Source organism: Schistocerca nitens, chromosome 9 (genome assembly GCF_023898315.1).
Source record: "Schistocerca nitens isolate TAMUIC-IGC-003100 chromosome 9, iqSchNite1.1, whole genome shotgun sequence".
Classification (NCBI taxonomy): Eukaryota; Metazoa; Arthropoda; class Insecta; order Orthoptera; family Acrididae; genus Schistocerca; species Schistocerca nitens.
The window spans coordinates 448,990,093-449,011,334 of NC_064622.1; the positions used below are offsets into that span (position 1 = coordinate 448,990,093).

At 44.3% G+C, this 21,242-nt stretch overlaps 1 protein-coding gene and 1 pseudogene across 1 annotated transcript in view; one reads left to right on the plus strand and one right to left on the minus strand.

Annotated features, from left to right (window-relative positions):
• Nucleotides 1-21,242, minus strand: part of LOC126204313 (protein takeout-like) — a 61,914-nt gene that overhangs the window by 23,101 nt on the left and 17,571 nt on the right. Inside the window, exon 2 of the mRNA XM_049938698.1 lies at nt 15,656-15,748. Within this exon, the coding sequence (XP_049794655.1) occupies nt 15,656-15,748 (93 nt within the window). The remainder of the gene's footprint in view (nt 1-15,655; nt 15,749-21,242) is intronic.
• Nucleotides 68-185, plus strand: LOC126204639 (5S ribosomal RNA; annotated as a pseudogene).

The window sequence follows — 21,242 nt, forward strand, 5'->3', positions numbered from 1 at the left end:
CATGGGGACGTAACGAGTGACTAAATGGAACTGACACCACAAAAGCAACAGTGGATAAAATAAATTTGTCAACGGCCTTGCCGCAGTGGATACACCGGTTCCAGTGAGATCACCGAAGTTAAGCGCTGTCGGGCGTGGTGGGCACTTGGATGGGTGACCATCCAGGCCGCCATGTGCCGTTGCCATTTTTCGGGGTGCACTCAGCCTCGTGATGCCAATTGAGGAGCTACTCGACCAAATAGTAGCGGCTTCGGTCAAGAATACCACCATAACAACCAGGAGAGCGGTGTGCTGACCCTATGCCCCTCCCATCCGCATCCTCCTCTGAGGATGACACGGCGGACGGATGGTCCCGATGGGCCACTTTTTTTAGATAAAATAAATTTACACAAATCCTAGGCAGACGACATACTAGCATTATCTATATTAATAATAATTCTGTAAAACCGACATGTTTGCCTGTCTGTTTAAAGACGCTGTCTTCACGATTACTAAATGAATTTTCATGGAGTTTTCAGGCTTAACTCGATCGTAGACTGGGGCAATATTTCATCAAAATTGGAACACGAGAAAGGAAGATGTTTATTTGAAAGTCATATCTAAAATCGTCTGCTCAGCTTAGTAGTACAGATGTTTAATGATCAAGGCGTAGTACGCCAAAGAACCAATAAATAGCGCTGTAAGTCTTTAAGTCAACGACAAATGTATTTTCTGAAGTCTGCGTCACTACTGGATTTAAGTGCTGCAATCATATCTTTACGAATAAAAACTAAGATTGAACTTATTAGGCTAGGATACACGGATTTATTGATTTCGTCATTTGGATTTGCAGCTCCTTGTGTTCTCCGTTTTTGCAGTTAAAATTGTTGGATGTAAGGTCCGCCAGTTACGCAAAACACTGTTTTTTCCAAGCTCCAAAACATGTTTCAGCACCTCTCTGCCATCATTAGTCGGTTTCTGTTTTATTTAATCTGTAATGTGAACATTTTTACTAAATGGTTACAAAGTTCTGTGGATATATCGCGACAAACTAAATTACGTTTAGAGCATAAAGTGATAGGTTAACTCCTAACAAAATTTCTCATCAACGTCGTTTGGTTGCAGATGACAAGGTACCTATAATAAATAATTCACAAGTGGTCCTGAAAAACCATACAAAGCGAGTGTAAAGGTATTAACAAAAAAACTAATTTTTTTAACTAATTATCCACATAATGTCGTAATCATTTAGTAAAAATGTTCACATTATAGATTAAATAAAACAAAAACCCACTAATGATGACACAGAGGTGCTGAAACATGTTCGGGAGCTTGGAAAAAACGTTGTTTTGCATAACTGGCGGACCTTACATCCAATAATTACTGATTTCGCTTTGTGCATTAAGAACTTGACGACATTACTTTGATTCTTTCGATAGGTTCCATTTATATTCTTTGCTGGAAATAATCAATCTATTAAGTTGGTTCGTGATTTGGCCGCTTATTCGTTATATATTGATGTAGTTTTGTTTACAAATAAAAATGCATGACTACTCCTGAAGGGATAAACGAGTGAGACTGCGTGGTCTCAAGGGTCCAGTGATGAGCATGAGACGAAACTTGTTGCGGCTCGACAACATTACGCTAAACTCTCTTCTCGGAACTCCGTCCGAAAACGTAGCGGTACTTAACTCTGATTGAGAGCGTCATTCGTTATATCAATCCTCAGAACACGTCATTCACAGGCGTAAAATTGCCTCTCTCTAACGTAACACCACGAAAGCGGAAATCCTGATGAGAAATGGCGCCATGTGTGCGAGTTTTTGTAGCATGATCCCGCTTATTGCTAACAATTTACCGTTTCGCCTGAAATATGTACAGTTGCCAGTTAGCTTATGTAACGCCATGACCGTAAACAAAGCACAAGACGAGGCGCGGTCGCAGGTTCGAATCCTGCCTCGGGCATGGGTGTGTGTGATGTCCTTAGGTTAGTTAGGTTTAAGTAGTTCTAAGTACTAGGGGCCTTATGACCTAAGATGTTGAGTCCCATAGTACTCAGAGCCATTTGAACCATTTGAGACGAGGCGCTGCGTTTTGCGAGTGTGGACCTCAGTGTCAGCTGCTTTTCGCACAGCCGTCTCAAACTGGCTGTCTCCTGCGTTAGTGCTGCAAACAAGCTCTTTGTACCCAGACACAACTTCAAACGTTGTATACAATGAAGCTTTATAAATTACACGTGTATTGCTCTAACTTCCCATTAACGCGCCAAAAATACTCTTCGTAAATGGAACGAGCTACTCCAGAGTATAATGCCAAATGTCGTATGCGAATTAAAATAAGCAAAGTAGACTAATTTGCGTGCTTGGCTACTAGAGTTGCAGACACTGTTGTAATTGTAAATATAGCATCATTCAGTTTTGGAACAAGACCCTGAACATGGACTTCCCACGACAGCTTACTATCTATCTGAATGCCTAGGAATTTACGTTGTGCAGGTTCACTAATCGTATGCCCATTCAAGCATAATCAGAATGTCAGATTTAGTTTCGTTTTGTGAACGGAATCTTGCCATGATTTAGCATCAATTTCTTTTCTACAAGCTATGAACTTACATCTTGGTCTGCTCTATTTTTTAGCTTACCTATGTTGCTTTCGACATTCTTCACTACCAAGTTGGTGTCATCGGAAAAAAAAGTAACTTCAAATGTGTGTGAATTCCTAAGGGACCAAAGTGCTGAGGTCATCGGGTCATCATTCCTTAGACTACTTAAACTAAAACTAAGAACTACACGCACATCAGTGACCGAGGGAGGACTCGAACCTCCGGCGGAAGAGGCCGCGCAATCCGTGACATGGCGCCTCTAACCGCGCAGCTACTCCGTGTGGCCCATCAGCAAACATATTTTTGAATCACCTGTCATATTGGAAGGTATGTCATTTACGTATGTACGAAACAGTAGTGATCCCAGCACTGACCCGTGGGGCATGTGTGTGTCCTGTGCAGAATGAAATGGGGCGTTATCACGCAGCAAAAATATCCTCTTGCACAGTTTCCCCTGACATTTCGTCTTGATAGCCTATTGTAACCTAGTCAGGAGAGTCCCATAATATCGTCATGCAATGTTTTGCCCCTACGAGCATAATTGGTTAGCCTCACACCATGGCAGACACACACACACACACACACACACATACACACAGATAACCATTCAATATTTTCTTGCCCGATAGTGGTTGGGTCTTCACCCTTTGTTGCCGTGATGAATCCATGTGTTTCCACCGCCTCCATGGTTCTTTCATCTCAAGGGCATAGTGATACTCCAGACATTCGTCCATAGTTATTACGCGTTTAACGAGGTTACCTGGATTTGGCTGACACAACTGCAACTTTTCCACTATTGCCTCGGTTCGGCATACCTTTTGGACGATTGTGACCAGTCGCCGAAACCAGCGGAGACCGCATTCTTTCATGCTCGAAACGTAGGGCAACAAGTTGAAAACAGGTCTGTGGCACATTTACACTTGTCTTGCGATTCCCGGTTCTTCAAAGTGAAATGGTGAGCCTCTGCGTTGTTCCCCATTCACAAATGTTTCACTACACTGGAAGCAACTCCAGCACATGTCTCATTTGCTACCGTACACTTCCACCAACTTAACACGCACAGCTGTAAATCAGTGAGCGGGAGGGGGCGAGGACCGGGGAGATTAAAATTTCCTGAGGGTTTACTACATATGGGCTTCAGTTTTGGTCCAAATACTGAATTAAATTAGTTCTAAAAGTCATATCTGTTTAGTTAGACTGCGCTAAGGCCCAGTTTGGAGTGCGTCATTGCTTTCAGCTTATCCATACAAACTGATCCCGCGATACAGCCATTTTTTCGTTACGCTCTAGTCTTCGTCCTTCTTCTTCTGCAATCCAGCAAAGAACTACCTTTATCCGGCTACCATCCATTCACCTGGCTGCATGTCCCATGCACCTCCATTTCATTTCCATTAAAGCCCTCATTACGTCTTATAGACCTTCCCCTTGACCACTAGTCTTTCTTTCTGTCTACGTTAATTCCCAACATAAATGACATTGACACAGAAAATGACAGTTTCAACTGTTGCCACTGTGGTTCGTGTCTCATTAGCGTATGTCTAAACTCACAATTCACATCGTGAATATTCAGTTTCATTCTCATTAACAACTTAGTTTTAAAAACTATTTAGTTAGTTAGTTACGTGTTCCGTAGATCATTTGAGCATTCTTTTTTCGGAATGATGTGGAACAAGTCAGTTTTTTAGACATGCTCATCACTAGTATCAGCATTTATTGACATATTTTTTAGTCCTACTCGTGCAGCTACACTTAAAAACCAGACTTCTTTTTACAGGCTAGCAGTCTTTGATGTTATTGGGCAAATTATCAAAACTTTTTGTTGTTCTATATTGAACTACCGTCAGAGTCACTGACAGCTGGACACAATTTTCAAACATCAGAAACGGGAAAACGACTGTCATAATAATAACCAAAAGATGCAGTTGGATTCATTGAAACATTTGAAAAATGGGTCGCTGCTCCTGTCACGGATTAAAATTCTATAATAATTTTCATAAAGAAATTAAAGAAATAACTGAAATACATTTATTTAAAACATGCATTTATTATTACAGATCACAATATTACTTAGAGAACTTGGATTAGTTGTGATAGCTAGTTCATAGTAGTAATGCCTCACCAGTTTAACAACTCACTAATCCGACGAGACGTTGGTTCATATTTGCAATTAGGCAGTAGGGAACACATGAAGATGTAACACAGTGTGGTGGTGTGTCCATGACGCTAAGGTCATCTTGGCCGCGTGGAGTGGCCGCGCGGTTGGAGGCGCCATGTCACGGGTTGCGCGGCCCCTTCCGCTGGAGATTCGAGTCCTCCCTCGGCCATGGGTGTGTGTGTCGTTCTTAGCATAAGTTACTTTACGTAGTGTGTAAGGGTAGGGACCGATGACCTCAAGAGTTTGGTCCCTTAGGAATTCAGCCGGCCGCGGTGGTCTAGCGGTTCTAGGCGCGCAGTCAGGAACAGCGCGACTGCTACGGTCGCAGGTTCGAATCCTGCCTCGGGCATGGATGTGTGTGATGTCCTTAGGTTAGTTACGTTTAAGTAGTTCTAAGTTCTAGGGGACTGATGACCACAGATGTTAAGTCCCATAGTGCTCAGAGCCATTTGAACCATTTGAACCTTAGGAATTCACGCACATTTGAACACACACAAGATCTGAAACTTCCTGGCAGATTAAAACTGTGTGCCCGACCGAGACTCGAACTCGGGACCTTTGCCTTTCGCGGGAAAGTGCCCGCGAAAGGCAAAGGTCCCGATTTCGAGACTCGGTCGGGCACACAGTTTTAATCTGCCAGGAAGTTACACATCAGCGCACACTCCGCTGCAAAGTGAAACTCTCATTCTGGACACACAAGGTCATCTGCAAGTGTGTGCCATTGTTGTCAGTGAAAAACACAGAGACTAAATCAACAGAGCATTAAGCTACTCGTAATTTGTTCCCAGTACGTGCAAACGAAAGACATAGTGGTGTGATGTGTTGCATATGTTGACGCACTGGGCCCTGGCAAATGCCGGGATGGCTACTTCAATAAGGCCGTCAGTTCATGGTCAGCCAGCTATCAGCTATTTTCGTCATTAAACACGCGGTTATATCCACACATCTTTGTATACGAGATGTTTCCCTTGTATTAAGTTGACAAATGCTACATCACAGTAGAAACATTCTTGGAAGACTCAATTACTAATATCAATACCGATTTCTTGATTTGGAACATTGAAAAGTAAATTTCAGTACACTACGATTTTTAAGTCAATATTTTCAGATAGAAGCAATATTTCAGATAGAAGCAATATTTTCAGATAGTGAAATTGTGACAAAAATACGGTTTCCTGGTAATTATGAAGTCAACACTTTGTAAATAAATTTTGATAAAATGGTTCAAATGGCTCTGAGCACTATGGGACTTAACATCTGAGGTCATCAGTCCCCTAGAACTTAGAACTACTTAAACCTAACTAACCTAAGGACATCACACACAACCATGCCTGAGGCAGGATTCGAACCTGCGACCGTAGCGGTCGCGCGGTTCCAGACTGAAGCGCCTAGAACCGCTCGGCCACACCGGCCGGCGATAAAATGGTACTGGCAACATTGTAGAGAATATTCTTCACAATGAACTGAATTTTCACCCGTATAAATGTGAGTGGTCCAGTGTGCGTGGTCCAGCAGTTGCCAGTACGCGATTATGTGACACGAAGAACATCTTGTGAAGATATGTTTGCAACCATACCCCGTGACGCAAATGTGTTCTTTTCTGATGAGTCACATTTCCACCTCAGTGGGTGTGTAAACAAACAGAATACGTGGTACTGGAGCGACACGAGTCCCAGGTGAATTCAACAGAGACCCTAGCACTCAGGCCGCGTCACTGAGCAATGCGTCATATCACGTGTAGGCACCATTGGCCCCAACTTTTTCCAGGAAAATCGTCGTGCTGTAGCTGTGAATTCGGATCGTTACTTAACTGTACTGCAAGAGTTTTTGAGCCTGCTTTCGAGGCAATGCAATTACAGGATACCTGGTTTCAACAAGACGGTGCCACTGCACACACAGCCGGCCTTACCATGAATTTCTTGAGGCAGACGTTTCTTGGAACGCTTGTCTCTAGGATGGAGACTCTCAACTGACACGCACGATCACCGAACTTAGCCGCATGCGATTTTTTTCTTTGGAGTTACCTGTAGTCAAACGTGTATTGCAATCATCCCAACACCCTGGAAGTCTTAATGAACAACATTGAGACTGAAATTGCGAGAATACCAGAAGACATGCTTGAATGAGCGCATGATAATTTCGAAAAACGACTGCGGCAGTGTGTCGATTGTGGAGGTAGACATTTGTCAGATATACTGTTTAAACCATGTAATTAGAAACTTCCATTATTGTCTTTAACATGTCAAAAATAAAAATGTTCATTATTTTTTATTTCATTTCCAAATCAACAATTTACCGCGCTCCACCCTGTATTGACTTCTGAAAGACTTACAGTTAATTAAAATACGTTTGTTGGTTCCACTAGGAACCTCACGAATTAGCTGCATTGCGTAGTGGGTAACATTATTCCATGACAAAGGTACATTTATAGAAGCTGTAGATTGTCATTTATTACAAATGTTAGACATTATTTGAAAGTACGGATGTAAGCTTGACAGGTGTTATTGTGGTGGTCTTCAGATCGGAGACCGTTCTGAATCACGCCTCGCGCTAGCCTATCCTGTGCAAGCCTCTTCATCTATGCATAACTGTTGTAACCTACATCCATTTTAACGTATATGGCGTAGTCGTGCCTTGGTCTCCCTTCTCAATTTCCCCTTCCTTTTCCACATGCGACTACATGATGCCTCAGGATGTATACCACAAATATTTTTCCTCCACAATCCCATTCACTATCTCTTCATTGTTTATCTAATCTACCCATCTAATTTTCACCATTCTTCTCTAACACCACATTTAAAAACTTCTATTCTCTTCATGTCTGAACCATTTGCTGTCCATGCTTCACTTCGTGAAGTATTAGGCTACAATTCAGACAAATGCCTTCAGAAAAATTTATATCCATGTTGACACATTCCTCTTCTTCAGAAATAGTTTTCTTGCTGTGGCCAGTGCTCTCTCCTTTGGTCGTCGACAGTTATTTTGCTGTCAGAATAACAAAAGTCATCTATTACCTTTAGTGTCTAATTTCCTGATCTAACACTGTCAGCATCAGGTGATTTAATTCGGATGCATTATATTACCATTGTTTCGGTTTTGTTGATATGCGTCTTGTAACACCTTCTGAAGACACTATCCATTTCCTCAGCGTCGCCTGATTTAATTCAACTAGATTCTTATACCCTGGTTTTATTTTTATTGATATCCATCTTGTAACCTCTTTTCAAGACATTACGAGTAGGCATTCCATAGTGCAATGTGTTGCGAAACGTAGCTAAAGAAGATTTTGTAATAACATCACCAAATCTGTCTCAAAAAATTGTAATCCGTGCAGGAACTAATATAGCACAAGAGTAGATTATCTGTAGCCTAGACGCCTGTGAAGCATACAGACATAGACAACATATGTTACACCGTTAATCTGTCACTGAGACTCTTTGAGCGGAATTATATCAGCAGTCAAGTCACACGTGATGGAACTTTCGCGGCTGCATGCTGAAGGAAGACAGTAATAGTAGGTCTGTGTATCACAAAAAATCAGATAATTTTATCATGTTGGTTGCTCTAACATTGTATTTACATTTGGCATATCATTTGTGAATTTAGACCGGTTTGATATTTATAATAATATGAGACAGATCACAGTTTCTAAAAGAAGTTTCTGTATGACGCGCAGCAAAATTACTTCTTACGTATTACAACGACGTTGTTCCAGTACGTTTGTATATCAATACATATGCATGCACTTTTTGTGGTATCGTTTTCTTTGTGATACATATAACATTAAGATGGCCCTAAACAGACCGAAACTGGTTGTCTAACAATGAAAAAGTTTGCTGTATACTCGTAAGCATACAGTGAAGTTTCTCAAGAACAAACACGAGAATTTAATTTGTTTGGAAGTTAATTAAATACGTTGTGGGAGAAAAGACGACGTTGATTTTGATCCGATGACGGTATATGCCACCTGGGGGATAGTAGACGTACTGATATTGGTTTCAACGTCGTCCACCAACACGTAGCGTAGTGGCAGAGCTACCAGGACGCCTTTAATGTGGAATGCTCACAGCGAGAAGGCTCTGTGTGGTGCTGAGGTGCGAAGCAAGCAGGCAGCCGTGCCACGGAGACGCGCTCGTGCTTCCTACAGCCAGCTGAGCGAGTTTGAAAAGGGTCGAATTGTGGCCATACGAGCGGTAGATGAAGGATGGATGGAGAAGGTTGTATGGGCGCACAACGGCAAGATCCTCAGCGCCCCCTCAGTAACAGATTGAGACGGGTGTCAAGAAAATACTCAGAACAGGAAGACAAAACAGAACAGGTAACAAGCTCGGAAAAATATGTGCCTACCCACACCGAAGCGTGAGACGAAGCATGCCGCCAGCAGTAAAACACAGATAACACAGGAAGAAAGTGGTAGATGGAGCTAAAACAATGTAGCAGATGGAAGTGGCTGGCTGACCGCAAGGAAAAGAGGGAGGAGGCAGCCACTCTGCAACACACTAAAACTTCCAGCCTAAATGTTTAGGCCAGAGTCCAGACACATCACAAAACTTTAGAACCCTAGACACACACCTCTCGTCATTACCTAAAATACTGGGCAGATCCCCATCAACTTGTCCTTCTACCCTTGCATCACAGTATAAAATGCAGGCTGTCAAAATGTGACGGACAGAGATGTGCACACCACAAGCATCACAAAACGGGGGATCCTCCCGCCGTAAGGGAAAGTTTTGTGTGAGAGGACAGTGCCCGATCCGAAGACGCGTGAGGGTCACTTCTTCCCGCCTGAGCAACCGGCAGGAGGAACGCTACGGCCGAGTTGTTGACTTCACCAAACGCAGTTTATTGGCCGTCACCGCCAGCCATTCTTCCTCCCACAGCTCCATGCACTTCTTGTGGAGTGCAGAAACGGCAGACTGCAAGGGAATAGGACACTGCCTCCTTGGCAGCCCGATCGGCCTGTTTATTGCCCCATATTCCTACATGACCAGGCACCCAGCAGAAGGACACCTCATTACGCCGCCGCTGGAGCAAGTACAGTTGGTCGTATATCAGCTGGACTATCTCCTCAGTTGGATACAGATTCTGCAATGATTGTAAGGCACTAAGAGAATCGGAGCAGAGGAGAAACCTATTGCCCCGTACACGATTCACCTGCTCCAGTGCTTCAGGATCGCGTGGAGCTCCGCTGCGAAAACGGTATATTCATCAGGGAGGCTAATCCTGGTAACATGATCAGTGAACAGTACAGAACAGCCAAGGAAGTGCCTTTGTTTGGAGCCATCAGTGTAAACGATTACGAGTGGTGGGAGGGTCCTTTCGGAGAGCTGTCACACAAGTTGGACGTGCTGGGCGGTTGTGGAACGATGCTGGTACCAGTGGTCACTTAAACTTTCTCGTATCTGTAGACGAGGTTCTGGACGACCACGTAGCACAGACGCCCGCCAGGGTCGTCGTATTGCAAGGGCGGCAGCAGCAGGTCGTGCAGCCACCACAGCACAGGTAAGAGGGCTTGTGGGCCTGGAAATGTCAACACGAACTGTTGTCAACCGATTCTTAGCAGTGGGAGTACGGGCACGCACACATCTAGCCCTTCTTCCACTCACGCCGCTGCATTGACGTTCATGGCTCGACTCGTGCCGTCAGGGTATCACTTGGAAGATTAACCAGCGCCCCTTGGTTTTCAGCGATAAAAGCAGATTCTGCCAGAATGTAAGTGGCGGTCGACTGCGCGTACGACGTAGACCTCGTGAGCGATGTCTCGTCCAAGGCACACTGGCCCTACCCCAGGCCTTATGATGTTAGGTTCGATAAGCTACAACTCTCGTTCACCTCTGGTGTTTCTGAAGGGGACGCTAACCAGCGCTCGGTACGGGAATAATGTTGTTAGACCCGTCTTTTTGCCGCTCTTGCAACAGGAAAATGGTGTGTTGTTCCAACTGGATAATGCTCGACCACACACTGCCCGTAAAACTTAGTGCTCTGCCCTGCGTAATCTCCGGACTTGTCTCCAATTGAGCACGCATGGGATATGATAGGACGAGATGTGACTCGTGCGGCTCGTCGACCAACAACAGGTCGAGTAGGAGTGGCATAACATATTCCAGCACAGTATTCACCGTCTGTACGATCTACTGGATGCCAGAGTCAGCACCTGCACTGCCACTCGTGGAGACTACACCACGTACTGAAGTGTGTGTCTCAGCATGAGTCGATGCCTGTTACCTCAGAACCCCTTGTACTATTGATCTGTAAATGTAATCATTTCATGTACTCCACATGCACTGTTGCAACAAAATTCTATTATTTTCCGGTAGTGTAGCACTTATCTTTTGTCATTTTAAAAATAGGAGTTTTTCTTATTTTTTTCCAACCACAATTTTTATTTCGGGCCAGAGTTTTTGGATGTATAGGTCGACATCTGATCTCGTCCAGCGGTGATATTGTCTGAAAAGTTGGGAGCGACTGCAGTACAGGTGCGAAGCCACGCTTCAGAGCGCGGTGGTGTTAGGAAGTCCTGGAACTTGAATTTTGCTCACAAATGATTACGATTACACTGAAGTACCTCTAGGTGTCTCCCTACACATCCTTCTTCAATCAGGGTGGCAAGCGACTAACAAATGACTGTTTTGGTCCATCATTTTCGTGTCTCCGTGAGTTTGCAGCTTTATGCTGGTTGGTACGGAAGAGCAGTGTGTCTGCATAAATTTTTGTTTTAAACTTCGGAACACAGGAGCAGAAACATTCCTAATGCTGAAGAATGCATTTGGAATTATGCACTTGGTGCCAACGCTTAGGTCAGACGCAGACTTGAATTGGTATAAGCGTTTCAAAAACGGGCGAACATCGACTAATATTGATGATGAGCGTTCCAATCGGTCGTGAACTCGTATCACACCAGAAAATGTTCAGAATGTAAGTAATCTGATTCTGAAAATTGTAGACAGACCTCTGCAACACCTTGGGAATAAGTCGTAGTATTAACGCATGGTGCATGGAATGGCAATTGAATCTCAATGTAGACAAGTGTAATGATTTAAAATGGAATTACCATATAAAGTTGATCGTCGGTAAAGGAGATGCCAGACTGAGATTCATTGGAAGAATTCTAAGGAATTGCAATCCGAAAACAAAGGAAGTAGGTTACAGTACACTTGTTCGCCCACTGCTTGAATATTGCTCACCAGTGTGGGATCCATACCATATGGGGTTGACAGAAGAGATAGAGAAAATCCAACGGGGAGCAGCGCGCTTCGTTACAGGAATATTTAGTAATCGCGAAAGCGTTACGGAGATGATAGATAAGCTCCAATGGAAGACTCTGCAGGAGAGACGCTCAGTAGCTCGGTACGGGCTTTTGCTGAACTTTCGAGAACATACCTTCACCGAGGAGTCATGCAGTATATTGCTCCTTCCTACGTATATCTCGCGAAGAGACCATTACGAAAAAATCAGAGAGATTAGAGCCCACACAGAGGTATACCGACAATCTTTCTTTCGACGAACAATACGAGACTGGAATAGAAGGGAGAACCTAGAGAAATACTCAAAGTACCCTCCGCCACACACCGTCAGGTGGCTTGCGGAGTATGGATGTAGATGTAGATGTAGATATGCGGACGCATTCTGTGAGAAGAACTGCCCATAAGAACGACTGCGGTGAAGTCTGTGCCACACCTGCCTCAAGACATCAGAAGGAACACGCGTTAAAATCTGTAGAGAAGATGCTGCAAAATTTCTTTCAAAGATCGTCTCTGATGACGAAAATTGTTTTATAGCTAACACTCTCAAAATCACAGCAATCGCCACAGTGGAAGAATCCTTCATCTCGGCCAGAAAATCTCGATATGTCAAGAGTAAAATTAAGTCAATTTAAGGACATGTGGGAAAAGATGTCCTCTATCGCATATCATGTACATTACACAGCACATTTTTATAAAATCAAGATGCTAGAAGTATGAACCATATGATCTCTCCTTCAATATGAAAATTTAGTTGACAGGGCAAAAATCTGAAACAGTAGAAGTCATTCAACACTGTGAAGAAGACCGACTTCCCCGATGCATTTCAAAAGTTGCAGGAAGGTTGGCATTGGCGTATTCGATCCAAAGACGACTACTGTAAACGTATTGATGCACAATAAGAAAAAGGTAAGACGTAATAATTTTAAATGATGCATGTCTGCAACAATGGGATACGACCTTGTAGCATGCCGGCACAATGTTTGCAGCTCCTTTAAGGAACTGATCACATTTGTGCTCGGCTCAGCGGTTTTCACGCTCAGTACGTGATCTGCAATCTGCTTCCACAGAACGGCGTTAAGAATTTTTGCTTTCACGCTTTTATTTAAATTAGTTTGAGGTCCGATGTTTTGACGTCGCGGCAACAAGTTGTGTACGCAGCCAGCCGCCAGAGTGGTCCACAGTGATAGAAAATCATTTTACAGTCTTTGTCTCATACAAAATATGCGTAAGAATTCTGAAACTGACGAATGATATAGAACTGATAGTGTTTCGAAACACACCAAAAACAGTTCTTAAATTAGCGCTAGAGTCATATTTTATTTACTTATTTTTTTGTAAGTAGTGAAATTTTCCCGTCTTGTGACTCTGAATCTGTTGACCTCAGTGAAATACAAGTTTCTTTTCTTGATTACAATAAACTACGTATATTGGTACTGGATCTTTTAAAGTTTTGTACACCACTGCGTTTGGTGTCTGGTAAAACAAAACTGGCCCAGAAAATTTTGCTTGCGCCATATGATAGGCAACATAACTTACTTAAGTGCATGAAGTACATCTTAAGGGGCATGATATAACTTCCACGCCAGTTTCATTTTGTCCACCCGGTATAAGCTAAGGAAAACTGAAAAAATATTTTTTTTTCACAAAAAGTATGAAGTTTGAAGTGACTGTTTGCTACAAACATCACGTAAAAAGTTTGAAATTCTCCCATGATAGGCACCTTTGGATTGTCAAATCAGTACTGGAACTATGCTCTTTCTTGAAATGTGTCTAACCTTCGCATTAACTACACTCCTGGAAATGGAAAAAAGAACACATTGACACCGGTGTGTCAGACCCACCATACTTGCTCCGGACACTGCGAGAGGGCTGTACAAGCAATGATCACACGCACGGCACAGCGGACACACCAGGAACCGCGGTGTTGGCCGTCGAATGGCGCTAGCTGCGCAGCATTTGTGCACCGCCGCCGTCAGTGTCAGCCAGTTTGCCGTGGCATACGGAGCTCCATCGCAGTCTTTAAGACTGGTAGCATGCCGCGACAGCGTGGACGTGAACCGTATGTGCAGTTGACGGACTTTGAGCGAGGGCGTATAGTGGGCATGCGGGAGGCCGGGTGGACGTACCGCCGAATTGCTCAACACGTGGGGCGTGAGGTCTCCACAGTACATCGATTTTGTCGCCAGTGGTCGGCGGAAGGTGCACGTGCCCGTCGACCTGGGACCGGACCGCAGCGACGCACGGATGCACGCCAAGACCGTAGGATCCTACGCAGTGCCGTAGGGGACCGCACCGCCACTTCCCAGCAAATTAGGGACACTGTTGCTCCTGGGGTATCGGCGAGGACCATTCGCAACCGTCTCCATGAAGCTGGGCTACGGTCCCGCACACCGTTAGGCCGTCTTCCGCTCACGCCCCAACATCGTGCAGCCCGCCTCCAGTGGTGTCGCGACAGGCGTGAATGGAGGGACGAATGGAGACGTGTCGTCTTCAGCGATGAGAGTCGCTTCTGCCTTGGTGCCAATGATGGTCGTATGCGTGTTTGGCGCCGTGCAGGTGAGCGCCACAATCAGGACTGCATACGACCGAGGCACACAGGGCCAACACCCGGCATCATGGTGTGGGGAGCGATCTCCTACACTGGCCGTACACCACTGGTGATCGTCGAGGGGACACTGAATAGTGCACGGTACATCCAAACCGTCATCGAACCCATCGTTCTACCATTCCTAGACCGGCAAGGGAACTTGCTGTTCCAACAGGACAATGCACGTCCACATGTATCCCGTGCCACCCAACGTGCTCTAGAAGGTGTAAGTCAACTACCCTGGCCAGCAAGATCTCCGGATCTGTCCCCCATTGAGCATGTTTGCGACTGGATGAAGCGTCGTCTCACGCGGTCTGCACGTCCAGCACGAACGCTGGTCCAACTGAGGCGCCAGGTGGAAATGGCATGGCAAGCCGTTCCACAGGACTACATCCAGCATCTCTACGATCGTCTCCATGGGAGAATAGCAGCGTGCATTGCTGCGAAAGGTGGATATACACTGTACTAGTGCCGACATTGTGCATGCTCTGTTGCCTGTGTCTATGTGCCTGTGGTTCTGTCAGTGTGATCATGTGATGTATCTGACCCCAGGAATGTGTCAATAAAGTTTCCCCTTCCTGGGTCAATGAATTCACGGTGTTCTTATTTCAATTTCCAGGAGTGTACATGAGATCTGTCAGCCGCAACGAACGCTTTGTGCAGCAGAATGGCAACACATAGGGAGCCGACAGCACCAGTTGGTTCATTACTGGTGGTTACGTGTCAGCCACCTATAACTATCAATAACCAACTACTTCTCACTCATCACTGCTTTGTGAAAATTTGATGTTCCGGTAGACCTATCCGTTTTTCAATTTCTTTCACTGTGTTTGTATCGAAAAGTGTAAAATGTGCTACGTTTCCTTGATGTGCTTTCAGGAGAGATGCGCAGCTGTGTGCCCAGATGCTACTGATCCTTCAAGTATGCAGCTGTCAGCATTTTATTGGGAGTAAGTAAACTGTCAACGGAGGTTTTCCACGTCTGTAATTGGCACCTCACTTCAATGTGTTCCCCGCTGCTCCGCGTGGGCATACACGCAACAGCAGTGAGCGGACCAAAAGTAGGGATGACTCGGTAGGTGTCTCACCTGCGGCCACCAGCTTGACGACCACGGCCACCGCCTTCTTCAAACAGTCGTTCACGTCGGGGCTGTCCCTCTTGCAGACTGGGTAGTCAGGAGCTGGAACCAAACGAACAATGATAACTAAACTAAAGTAAGCAGGCAAGTATCAGTGTGGTCGACAGATAAAGACAAACACACATACGCCCATTACTACACTGTTACAGTTACTTGGACCCCGACACATGGTGCATCTCAACATATTTCACATTAACAAATAATCCCAGAGGTGAAAGTAATAGCACTCAGAAATCCTAGGACTGACTGTGATCGAAAGCGAGACCTCTGGAGTCATATTCTAACTTTAACATCTTATTGTCTCTCACGCTTTCTGCCAAAACATGACTAGTGCGGCTAGTTCCCCACGCTATAGTGTTAAAAGTTTTGCTAAAGCGTTTAATACTCCTCTTCAACGTAACATAATGACTACGATTCCTCTTCGAAGTGTCAAATAAACCCCTTTTCAAAACGTACGATATTCCTTCCAAAAAAGCAGGAAACCTCTTCCAAAGCCTTGGAAACTCTTCTTCTAATGTAAATCAATGTTAAAGGTCAGTGGTTCTATAAGCATAAATGATTACAACAATCCATATTTCAAGTTTCATATCAGCGCACACTCCGCTGCAGAGTGAAAATCTCATTCTGGAAACATCCCCCAGGCTGTGGCTAAGCCATGTCTCCGCAGTATCCTTTCTTTCAGGAGTGCTAGTTCTGCAAGGTTCGCAGAAGAGCTTCTGTAAAGTTTGGAAGGTAGGAGACGAGGTACTGGCAGAAGTAAAGCTGTGAGGACCGGGCGTGAGTCGTGCTTCGGTAGCTCAGATGGTAGAGCACTTGCCCGCGGAAGGCAAAGGTCTCGAGTTCGAGTCTCGGTCGGGCACACAGCTTTAATCTGCCAGGAAGTTTCATATCAGCGCACACTCCGCTGCAGAGTGAAAATCTCATTCTGGAATCAATATTTCATTGAAGAAGTATAATTTGATGTGAAAACGTTTCAGTTCTAAAGAATAAGAAATGAGACCTTTAGTTTCCTTTAAGCACTAAGAGGAAAAATTTATTTTCTGCAGTTGTTGACAAAAGGGAGGGTTCTTTGTTCTAGATTGAAGAAGAAGGCAGTCTTTAAGAAAAACAGTCACACAATGGCTGATAAAAGCCGGCCCAAACAAGACACCTATGTCGAGATAAGATGAAGGGCTTCATGGCAGGCACATGGCCCTAAACATAAAGTAAAAGAGAAAACTCGGTCTGGTAAACAGGCCTGCCTTCTTTGTTCTATAAGAGGAGCATTGTTTGTTTCAGAAGAGGAGCAATGGCCAGTCGAGGAGAGTAGTCTTGTCTTGTTTGGTTTTTAGTAGAATCTTGTTCGTTTCAGAAGAAAAGACTTGTTTGTTATAGAGAGTGGGTCTCTTACAACAAACAAGTCTTTTCTTCTGAAACGAACAAGATTCTACTAAAAACTAAACAAGACAAGACTACTCTCCTCGACTGGCCATTGCTCCTCTTCTGAAACAAACAATGCTCCTCTTATAGAACAAAGAAGGCAGGCCTGTTTACCAGGCCGAGTTTTCTCTTTTACTTTATGTTTAGGGCCATGTGCCTGCCATGAAGCCCTTCATCTTATCTCGACATAGGTGTATTGTTTGGGCCGGCTTTTATCAGCCATTGTGTCACTGTTTTTCTTAAAGACTGCCTTTTTCTTCAATCTGAAAGAAAGAACCCTCCCTTTTGTCAACAACTGCAGAAAGTAAATTTTTCCTCTTAGTGTTTGAAGGAAAATAAAGGTCTCAGTTCTTATCCTTTAGAATTGAAACGTGGCCACATCAAATTACACTTCATCATTGAAAAATGGATTGTTGCAATCATTTATGCTTTTAGAACCACTGATCTCAAAGACAAATTTCTTCAGCAGCACTACTAAAACTTTGTAGCCGTTAGCTACTCATTTTATAAGACTCTTCTTATGATTAAAAAAGATTCCTTTTACTAAGTTATATCTTTCCTCACATTCGGTAGGTGTAAGCCCTTACATTGTTATGTGCTGTCTGGATGTCTATTTTCAAGAAGTACTAGGTCTGCAAGATCTGGTGCTGCTCTCCTACTCACATGACAAATTTGACTGCATTCTTTATTTCTACAGAGCTTGTTGCTGCTCGTCAGCTGTTTGGAAATAGGGTGAAATCTTGGCTCACCATCGTGTTGGCTTCGAAATTGTTTACCGTTGTGCGATAGATAATCCGTAAGATTCCTCTTTTATTGCTCCATTGTGTTTATACACCGGTCGCCTGTGATAAACATCTTCGTGCAGTAACCACTGACAATTGATAATTGGCAGCACTAGCAGTGGAGGGAATATAAAGCGCGTCAGGGCGATGTGGGAAACTGATCGACTTATCTGTCCTAGAAGGCCAAGGTTGGAAGCAGTTTGGAAACAACCAAGTTCACAAACTGTTCGCTTGTAGCAGTGGTGAGTGCAGTTGAGTGCAGTCTTTCGTGATGGCACAGTTGTATAAATCTTTCTCAGACTTCTTGCTGCGTGAATTCAGGGTAAAACCCCGAGGTTTAGACGACTACCTCTTCCTCAGGAGGAAATGACAATAAACAGCTGCTGCTCACAGGGGTATTATAAATCCCAGTCCTGGGAAGACGAAGTCTAAGATCTATTTTCCGACCTCCTAAGAAGATGGTACACCGTGTTAAACACAGTCTCGGCCTTAGAGTCCCTGGGATTTATACCATCCCTTGTGAGTGCGGAAGTCTTTACTTCGGTGAGTCTATCATGCCATTCCCGACAGCTATACAGACATTTTATTTATTTATTTTTATTTACGCGTTTAGTTCCGTAAGATCAAACTGAGGAGCAAACATCCTAGGTCATGGAATGCGTCAGTACATAAAACTACAACACAAAAGTAGTAACATAACATGTTTATGAATCCAAAAAAAGCCACACCCTAAATTTAACTAAACGCAATCAACAATATGATAGGGATCAGCTTAATTTTTCAAGGGACTCCTCGACAGAATAGAAGGAGTGACCCATGAGGAAACTCTTCAGTTTCGATTTGAAAGCACTTAGATTACTGCTACGAACTTTGAATTCTTCTATTAGCTTACTGAAAATGGATGCAGCAATATACTCCACACCTTTCTGCATAATAGTTAAGGAAGTGCGATACAAATGCAGATTGGTTTTCTGTCTAACTGGCTGAAAGCTGCTAATTCTTGGGAATAAGCTGATATTGTTAACAAGAAACGACGGTAAAGGATATATATATTGAGAGGCCGATGTCAGAATACTCATATTAGTGAACGTCAACAAGAGGTTCGCGAACTTGCAACACTTATTGTCCGAATTACCCGTTTACGAGCCAAAAGTATCGTTTAGGAATGGGAAGAGTTTTGTGTCACCATGGTTCCCAGAACTCCTGAAGATAGGCGATGACTGTGGATATATTGTATCACAGACACAGACCCTTTGACTGTTCAGGGATGTCACTAAAGCCGCCCAAAGACGTAAACAACCATGCATGAGCAGCGCCTATTAGACGGAGGGGTCCGACAGCCGATCATTTCCAGTCATTCCACCAGGAAGGAGGTACACAGCTCCTGTTATCTGTAGTTCAACCATGCCTAGCCGGTCAATACCGTGGTTCGATCGCGTCCGCATTGTTACTTTGTGCCAGGAAGGGCTCTCAAAAAGGGAAGTTTCCAGGCCTCTCGGAGTGAACCAAATCGATGTAGTTCGGACGTGGACGAGATACAGAGAGACAGGAACTGTCGATGAAATGCCTCGCTCAAGCCGCCCAAGGGCTACTACTGCAGTGGATGACCACTACCAACGGATTATGGCTCGGAGGAACCATGACAGCAAATCCACCATGTTAATAATGCTTTTCGTGCAGTCACAGGACGTCGTGTTACGACTCAAACTGTGCGCAATTGGCAGCAAGATGCGCAGCTTCACTTATGACGTCTATGGTGAGGTCCATCTTTGCAACCACAACACCATGCAGCGCGATACAGATGGGCCGAACATCATGCTGTATGGACTGCTCAGGATTGGCATCGCGTTCTCTTCACCGATGAGTGCCGCATCTGCCTTCAACCATACAAACGTCGGAGGCAACCTGGTCAGGCTGAACACCTTAGACAACATTGTCCAGCGAGTGCAACAAGGTAGAGGTTCCCTGTTGTTTAGGGGTGGCATTATGTGAGGCTGACGTACGCCGCTAGTGGTCATGGAAGGCGCCATAACGGCTGTACGATACGTGAATGACATTCTCCGACCGATAGAGCAACCATATCGATAGCATATTGGCGAGGCATTCGTCTTCATGGACAACAAACAATTCGCGCCCGCATGGTGCACGTCTTGTGAACGTCGTCATTCAGGATAACGACATTGCTCGACTTGAGTGGCCAGCATGTTCTTCAGACATTAACCATACCCAACATTCCTGGGATAGATTGAAAAGGGCTGTTTATGGACGACGTGACCCACCAACCACTCTGAGGGATCTACGCCGAATCGTCGTTGAGGAGTGGGACAATCTGGACCAACACTGCCTTGATGAACTTGTGGATAGTATGACACGACGAATACAGGCATGCAGCAATGCAAGAGGACGTGCTACTGGTTATTAGAGGTACCGGTGTGTACAGCAATCTGGAGCACCACCTCTGAAGGTCTCGCTGTATGGTGATACAACATGCAATGTGTGATTTTCATGAGCAACAGAAAGGGCGGAAATGATGTTTATGTTGATTTCTATTCTAATTTTCTGTACCGGTTCCGGAGCTCTCGGAACCGAGGTGAGGCAAAACTTTTTTTGATGTGCGTATAATACGATACGAGATAAGCGAATGAGAATAAGCAAAGTAGGCTAATTTTCGGGTCGAACGATCACCTACTTCTTTGCCGGCCGCGGTGGTCTCGCGGTTCTAGGCGCGCAGTCCGGAACCGTGCGACTGCTACGGTCGCAGGTTCGAATCCTGCCTCGGGCATGGATGTGTGTGATGTCCTTAGGTTAGTTAGGTTTAAGTAGTTCTAAGTTCTAGGGGACTAATGACCACAGCAGTTGAGTCCCATAGTGCTCAGAGCCATTTGAACGTTTTTTTTTTTTTTTATCACCTACTTCAGATATCGTTCGAATATTAAAGTCTTTGAACAAAATCCTGAATGTAGGCTTTCCACGACAGTTTATTAACTGTCTGAACACATAGAAATTTGAAGCGTTCAGCTTCACTAATTGTATGCCCATTCTGTGAAATAAAAACGTCGAGTTTTGTTAAACTGTAAAGCCTGAGTCTTACTGTGACTTAACATTAGTTGGTTTTCTACAAGCCATGGACTTATGAACTGCACCATTTGGCACACAGCCAGTGTTGCACACAACATCCTTTACTACCAAGCTAGCGTCATCAGCAAACAGAAATGTTTTAGAATTACATGTAATACTAGAGGGCATATCATTTATATAAATAAGGAACAGGAGAGGCCCCAGCACTGATCACTGAGGCACTCCCCCCTCCCCCAATTTAACAGTGCCTCATTCAG